The following is a 9,156-nucleotide window of genomic DNA, read 5'->3' on the forward strand; positions in this document are numbered from 1 at the left end:
ATGAAGGTTTTAAAAAGATATCACATTGTAAACCACTGTTTACCCAAGTTAAATTTCATTTTCAGAAAATGGATCTAAGTTTTTGCAAAAATTTAAATGAGGATATTTATAGAAGCAAACATTCAGTGACACGCAGACTTATTTTATATTCTATACAAATAATAGCATAAAGTAAACATGAATCCATAATATGTTTTGTTGCACGTGTGTGGAGGTGTTTTGTTACCTTGTGTGTCTCTCGTGTAGTGTTTGAAAGGACCATGTGTTTCTAGACGGGTCTTTAAAATATGGACTTCTGTGTTTGTCCGTCTTCTTTTATATTATTGAACTACTATTTTTACAAAATCTGATCGAGTTTTATAAAGATTGAAGGGGATGGGCATGACAGCACGGTCTGTAATCATTATAACAGTAATACACTGAAACCTCAAGAAATGACCCTGGGCCTTATAGGTATTCACAAATCAACACTAACATACAACACATACGTCAGCATGACTAACTTTATCAGTTGAACTGAGTGATACAATAACTTGACATAACTGACAAATATTGTTTGTATTCGACCGGTTTTTTTGGTCAAATTCATTTGTGTAACATAAGGGTACAAAGTGTGACTGCTAGTTTTCCCAAAACACACATGATGACGGTCCATAACTGATAACGGTCGACATACATGAACAACGGTCGATATGCATGCACAACGGTAATTACAATTGAATAACGGTCGATACACATGTACAACGGTCGATAAACATGTACAACGGTCGATAAACATGTACAACGGTCGATATACATGTACAACGGTCGATACACATGAACAACACTCGATGTACATGAACAACGTTCGATATACATAAACAACAGTCGATAAACATGTACAAATGTCGATATACAAGAACAACAGTCGATATACATCAACAATGGTCGATGTAAATGAACAACGGTCATTATAAATGAACATCGGTCAAAATACATATACAGTGGTCGATATATAAGAACAACGGTCGATACACTGGAACAACGGTCGATAAACATGAGCAACGGTCGATATACATGGTCAATATACATGAACCACGGTCGATACACATGTACAACGGTCGATATACATGGTCAATATACATGAACCACGGTCGATACACATGTACAACGGTCGATATACAGGGACAACGGTCGATACACATGTACAACGGTCGATATACATGGTCAATATACATGAATATCGGTCGATACACATGTACAACGGTCGATATACATGTACAATGGTCGATATACATGTACAACGGTCGATAAACATGTACTACAGTCGATATACATGTACAACGGTCGATACACATGAACAACACTCGATGTACATGAACAACGTTCGATATACATAAACAACAGTCGATATACATGAACAACGTTCGATATACATCAACAATGGTCGATGTAAATGAACAACGGTCAATATAAATGGACAACGGTCAAAATACATATACAATGGTCGATATATAAGAACAACGGTCGATACACAGGAACAACGGTCGATAAACATGAGCAACGGTTGATATACATGGTCAATATTCATTAACCACGGTCGATATACATGTACAACGGTCGATACAAAATGAACAACGGTCGATGTACATGAACAACGGTCGATACAAAATGAACAACGGTCGAAATAAATGAACAACGGTCGATGTACAAGAACCGCAGTCGATAAACATGAACAATGGTCGATGTGCATGATCAACGGTCGATATAAATGAACAATGGTCGATATACATATACAACGGTCGATATATAGGGGATATTATGATAGGACGCTTTTCTGATGACCTGTATCACGTCGAGTTCGGTGTGTAAACACGTATCCGTCGAGACCGCGGTTAAATTTACAGCCATCTGTCAAATGCCGTTACTACAGCGAAACGAAGTCAGAAGTTACAGAATTCACTTTATTCAGCAAAATAAGAACAAGATATATATGTTTTAGCAAAATTAACAAATTGCTTTTACGAAAAGAGGTTTTAAATGTCACAGCACAAAAACAACAACATAAAAACGATACTTATTTAACGAGTATACACTAATCGTCATTTCCTGTAGACGTAACGCGGCCATTTTTAACAGTAAATTTTCTTGGGATTTTTTGACAAACATATTACAAATGCAGAATTGAGGGAAGTTCGTGAGTCAATCGCCATTTCTACCGATGACGCGAATTCGCCTTCTTCTTTGTATTGGCGAGCTGCTCATATTCATGATAATCAACATGGAAGCATAGCAAAGCATAGCAAAGCATAGCAAAGCATAGCAAAGCATAGCATAACATAGCATAACATAGCGTAGCATAGCATAGCGTAGAATAGCTAGCGTAGCATAGTATAGCAAAGCATAGCATAGCTTAGCTTAGCTTAGCTTAGCATAGCACAGCATAGCATAGCATAGCAAAGCATAGATATAGTATAGTATATTTTATTACAGTAAAGCGTAGTATAGTGTAGTGTAGTGTAGTGTAGTGTAGTGTAGTATTGTGTAGTATAGTACAGTATAGTAAAGGATAGTTTAGTATAGTTTAGTATAGTACAGCAGAGTATAGTATAGCAAAGGATAGTATAGTATAGCATAGTATAGTATAGTACACACATAGAATTATTGCAAACACGCTGGATTTAAACATTGCTCGATTCACTTACGAAAACAGTAAAAACTGCCATTTCTTTATCTGTAATGTATCGTCGGTATTTCATTTGAGATATTAGTTATCAGTAAGTGAAACCCATGAAACCAATATATGAAATGGCCATCAAAAATAAACCTTTAACAGCTTATTGATTTTTTACATCGGATACCTTCAATTGTACATACATTAACATTTATTTACATACAGCTTTCATGGTGATGGAAAAAAACAGACTCAAGTGAATCACCCTAATCTTGAATGTTTTACATATTAACCGTTTACGATCCAACTATGTTATATCAACTGCTACAATGCCCTAGTACGGTAATGTACACCGCAATGTTTATGGGCGACAGTGTATTAGCCTTACTATATTTATGTCAACTGTCAACCTGTTCATTTGAGTTGAAATAAAACTCTCTATTGCGGGGTTTGCTTACTTTAAATTGTTGAAAAAACGAAAAATGAACAGACGGTTTATACACGGACCGTATAAACCATCCCATCGCAATCAAATTTCAGAAACTTAATCTAAATTTTCTGTACTTTGAGATATGATGTTTTACTTCCGTGTTGAATAGTTCATACAGTCAGCACAAATACTATGCTGCTGATACACTGTATAACCCATTGCAAAGCAATTTTCAGCAAATGTATTTCATATTTTCTGAAAACTCATTGACCGAGTCGCCATAATCAATGTTTAACCTTTTTATTCATAGTATATTTTAAAAACAGTCACATATGATACATCGAAATGACTGCATAAAGTAAGGTCAATATACAGAGTATAGATGAATAAACAATTTACAGTCGTAAGAATAATATTTTCTTTTCATCTTTTTGATGCCCCGAGAACTTTGAGGGCGTGGACATTTCGACATTTTTTTACAATGATGATAAAGCACTGAATTTGCAAACAATATTTAGATTATCACAAGAGTTTATACAATACTTATGTACTTAATATATTATGAAAATCGCTTACACAGCATACATGTACTACCCTGATTATCATTAACGTTCACACAGTATACATGCACTTATCAGATAATCATAAGAGTAAGGCAATATACATGCACTACTCAGAATATTCATAATCGTTTATACAATACACTTATGCACTAATCAGAGTATTATAAGCGTTTATACAACATGCATGCGTTACTTCGATAATTATTACAAATTACCGAAGTCAATGCAATCAAACCACATCTATCAAGTGTTTAGGATAATAACAAACTATATGAACTAAGGTATTAATATTTACAGATAAATGTGTCAGTGCCTGAAAGAGACTCGCTAAGGCAGCAAAAAATGTTTTCCTGTTAAAGCATCTGAATACATTTTTACTATAATTGGTTTACTATTTGATACCGAAATTGAAAAAAGGTACAATTACAGTATGAAAGGAAAATCTGGTTTTAGTCGGGAGCGACCCACACAGGTACAGTCAAGAAAAAATAGAAATAGCCATGCGAAAAACTACAGAAACAAGCTCAGTAGCAAAACGTTTAAGCATAAACCCGATTTAATGGCACTGGGTAAACGCCAAAGACATAGAACATAAAAACACATAATCACAAACAAGAAACATGGAAGAACAGCACAACACTCCACAAACAATACAGTGCATACATACTATATATACGCCGATAGCTTAACCACTCGGTCTAAGGGACTCATACATAACTTGATGCGTATTTTAATCTTTACTTAATACATTGAAAGCATTGAGTGATAATATCAGTCAACCACTCGTGCTACAGCATTTTGCTGAAAGGTGTTAGCAAAGGTTTTGAAAATAGTTGACTTAAAAGACAATATTTGATCTTATACAACATTTGCTGAAGGGTTCCAGTTGTCGGTATTTTATTTTAACCACACCTGACGACTTGACACACTTATTAATTTTGAATTTAAAAAAAAAAACTGTAAAACGTGCATTTCGCAAACCACGAATGAATCCCTTTAAACATTAACCAAGGTTAGACAACTCCGACGGTTTAAGGCAAATGTGAGTCATATTTGATTTCTGCATTATGGCGCTGATAAGTTACTTAGAATATCTATTTGTTGTATACTTTTCTACAAGGTATACTTAAATTTAACAGAATAAGAAAGATAGCAATTGTTCATTAATTAAAAGATGTTCTAGGCATTTATCCGTAACTATTTGAGCTTACTTTAAATACTCTTAGCTTCCCTTAAGAGACACGAAGCAATGCACCTCAACTCAAGGCAGACTACTCTTGTAACCTGTGCGGAGACACATTTACACAGCCCGCAGTCTTCAAAACCATCTATTAACTGTTCACACAACCGTAGCCCGACCCCTAGTGTGCGATATCTGTAACTTTGTGTTCGAGGACCAATCAGAATGGACAGAGCAGGAAATTGATCCTGGGGCACTTAGAGGATCCCGGTCCAGGTTGATGGTGGGATACAGTGCACCACACCTCAGGAGAGGGGCTGCTCACTTCTGGGGACAGTGATCTGGCTTTGCTTGTTTATGAGAGGGTGGGGATAGGAGGCGGGGGAAATGATGCCCTCCACTCAGTTCTGGTATCAGCTGCCATGAGTGCAGACACGCTGGGTGAAGGCGGTATACTTATTTAAAAATGAGCCATTTTGATACAACAGTTTACACATATTTGGTCAATACATTTTTATTATATAGTTTTGAAACTGCACGGAGCCATAACACATATCTTAATTTGAAACTTGCCAGAAATGAATATTGGTAGGCTTGCATAAGATTGTTGGTTATGTCGACGATAGTATCATTTAAGAACAGACATATTTGACCTTAAAATATGTATAGGCATAGGTCTTAGTAATTGATTTGAACCAAGATATTGCACAGATTTTAAACACCGACTGGACACTTAATTTATAACTTGCCAGGGGTGAATTCCTCAAAATATCTAAAATGCAACGTGTTTAAACATTAAATGAATTCAAGCTAAAATATCTTAAAAATACACTATTTCACAGATTGAATGAAATTGTCTGCGAATATTATTTTGGTTATTTTTCTGAAAAGGTGAAATGCTTCCAAAATTTGGAGTAGGCTTAAAGAAATAACTTAACTAGTAACTTGGATAACAATGTTGATTGGTCCAAGCTAACAAATTTCGCAGCTTTAGAAAGGTTATGATAATTAGAGAATTAGACCCAGAATGTGACCGTCTTAACACAGGACATAGTTGGTTAAAGCCTACACAATTTGCAGACCACTACCACAGATCATATGTAGGCTGTATCAGCCATAATTTGGGCGATGGCATTGGCACTGGGTGAAGACATAACTCTTGGCCTTAATAAGGTTTAATATATATAATATGGTAGATGTGTTGCTAAAAGCCTAATTATAATATCGCCATAGCAACTCTTAACCTTAACGCTTTAATAAACGTTTGTTGAGAAATGTCCCTTGTTCGACTATACAAGTTACCAGCGTTGGTGTTCCCTAAGTGGTGATCTCGGTCTTTCTTAATGGTATAATCGTTTATAAACATGCATTATCATATTGTTTCATATTGTTAAATTATACGTACATGTTGTATAGGTTCATTTTGAAACCCGTCTATTAACCGCTGGCAGCTGTATACTCATTTTACGCCGCAGAATAAACACGACATATAATATAAACAAAGTCTGAGTAAATAGTTTATTTTTTCTCTTCAAGCAGCAGGCGACAAGGCTGACGTAAAGCATTGAAAAGGTACCAAACAATAGATGGTATTGCTATGTTGATCGAGTATATGGTACTATTATTGTACGCGGGTACCCGCTTAACATATAAACATATATACAATTTTTTAAGTAAGGAAGTTTCTAAGTGAGTGTGTTAGTAAGTAAATAAGTAAGGTAGTAAAGACTAAGTTAGTTGTTTATTATTGTAACTTGTGCAATTCACATAAGCTGAGAATATTTCAATATAAAATATATTCACATCTAACGCCGCATTATATATATAAATTGGCGTTAGATGCGTTGGGTGCAACTTTGCATTATATATAACACAAATACAAACTGTTATTACTTTATCTGTAATGTATCTTTGATCATACATTTAAATTGCATGTACTAGTAATTATTAAGTAAAACCCTTTTACATGTTACCAGAATTAGATGGGGTCACCAATCAAAATTTGACATAAATTCAAACAGCTCAATAAAAAGAGAAGCTTATTAATTGTGTACATCGGATACTTTAAGTTGAACATACCCATACTTACATATATACATGCTTTTACGGTCATGGATACAGACCTATTTCAGAGCATCACCTTTATCTTGAAAAAATATTGCATAGTAACTATTAACGATCCGACTATGTTATATTAATTGGTACATAATGTAAGTGAATTAGGTTACTTTCAAACACACCACATGTACGTCAAGATGCAAGCAAATTAACAATACATCGTAAACTGAATTAATAACATGTTACGTCATTTTAAACATGATTTTCATATTTCAACAACTGTTGCCGAGTAATGTTTGTACACGAACCTCAAAGGCAGTCTACTATGTAGAACAGTCCTGTAAAGTTACAACAAACGCACTAATTGAAAAGTCATGAATAAATTAGCGTAAATATAATTAAGTCAACTGTCAAACAGTTCATCGAATTAAAATTCACTATTGCGGGTTTTCTTAGAAAGTACACTGTCGGATTTACAGCATTCGGAGAAAATCTCTATTGTAGTATGGTAACTGGAATTTAGATTTGAAACACATAAATTGTATCAGACTGTCCTCCAACGTACAGTTTCCTTGTCCGTTTATCAAAAGCCACTGTACAAGGGTTAAAGTCTAGCGGTTGTGGTAACACACTCTGTATGTCTCCATTCCTCTTCACCCTAAACACGTCCTTGCTACTGTAGCTACACACGATGATTGAACCATCAATGTCCATGCACAGGCCATAAGGAGTATTCAGCTTGTCTGCTTTCAAAAATAGCTCAACATTGCCGTCACTTTTGATTTCTGTTATTGAATGTGTGCTGATACATGATACGTACATCGAACCAGTTGCGGGATCTTGTGTTGACCAGAGCGGATTAGTAACAAACTGTTCTCCATTCTCTGTAGTTTCTTTACTTAAGTCATTGTTGATAACCCTGACTTGTTTTCCATCTTCATCTACTTCTATACTTTTGGCAGGAGACACACACTGAACTTTCAAGGTTTGGTTGAAACATTCTACGGCAAAACATTGGCCGTTTACGTTTATCTCCCGAAAAGTGGTGAGGTCTGTCGCGGGAGACTTCAGGTGGAGTATTTTAGGTTGGCCATAATATGCCACGTATGCTTCACCGTGCTCTGTAACTGACATCTGCCATGGCGTATATTGTAATTTGGCATTTGAAACAAGAGTAGAATTGCCAGTATCGAATATCCTTAGTTTTGAATTTCCGTAGTCCGCTAATAAGACTAGGTTATCTCGTAACAACGCAATGTCTGTGATTTTACATGTGCTTCCGTCCCTTTCATGCTTGATAGTAATTGTCTGATCAAGAAATGGTGCCTTAACTAGACGAAGCAGTGATGTTTTATCTGGTACCAAACTATATCTGACAATACTGTCGTCGCTACATAACCTTTGAATATTATCTTTGATGGTATTCACATCATTTTTTTACTTCAACACCAGGATGGCGAGTTCATTGTCCTGTTTGTTGTTTTTATACGTGTCGATACTTTCGAACCAGGAACCAAGCTGACCTAGAACACTGTCATATGTAGAGACTACCGCCTTCAACGTTCTTATATCTGATATCTTGATTTTGTCAAGTTCAACTTTAAACGTCTCCATTGCCTTGTGGTAATAACGATCAACTTCCTCAAGATTCATGTTTGCCTATTTCCTTTTCGCGGTGTATGCGGATTCTAAACTCTTCAGCATCTGAACAGCCGTCTTATAGTCTTCGCTGTTTACGAATTCTTTGGAATAATCACCAATGGCATTAACATCAGTGCAAACTTTATGCCCCAGAATCACACACTGGTCACAACATAATTCCTGGTGTGATTTACAAAAAGATGTTATTTTATTGTCAGTGTGAACATGACAGTTGCTTTCAGCGGGATACTGAGCTTGTTTATTTTGCTTTGTTCCTGGAATGTCTTCTCCTCTTTTAACATGGTGACCTTTCGACACACGTAGTTTCCTGTGCGCATCTAGACATGAATTACACACATATTCATTGCACTCAATGCAAAAACCTTCAACATTACGTCTCTGTCCATCATTTAAACAGGGTTCACAATGTAGATCGTTGTCCTTTTTTAACATAATATCATCTGAGCCATCCTTGGTCGCCATTGTATTCCACAATTGTCAAACCTTTTTGGTTATCCAATATTAAATTCCAACGTTTGCAAATGTTCTTTTTAATTTTGGTGAAATATCCATGCATAAAGTTCGGCAATATTTTGAAAATGATAACGTATACAATCTTGTATCAGGTTAA

At 35.6% G+C, this 9,156-nt stretch overlaps 1 protein-coding gene across 1 annotated transcript; it reads right to left on the reverse strand.

The window, feature by feature from the left end:
• Window positions 1-7,403: 7,403 nt before the first annotated feature.
• Window positions 7,404-8,537, reverse strand: LOC128216374 (uncharacterized). The gene is made up of 2 exons (XM_052922934.1): window positions 8,334-8,537; window positions 7,404-8,192 (listed from the first exon to the last, which is right to left on the reverse strand). The coding sequence occupies exons 1-2, from the start codon at window positions 8,535-8,537 to the stop codon at window positions 7,404-7,406; spliced, it is 993 nt and encodes a 330-aa protein (XP_052778894.1).
• Window positions 8,538-9,156: the final 619 nt, after the last annotated feature.

The sequence above is a fragment of the Mya arenaria genome, chromosome 14 (genome assembly GCF_026914265.1).
Source record: "Mya arenaria isolate MELC-2E11 chromosome 14, ASM2691426v1".
In the NCBI taxonomy this organism is placed as follows: domain Eukaryota; kingdom Metazoa; phylum Mollusca; class Bivalvia; order Myida; family Myidae; genus Mya; species Mya arenaria.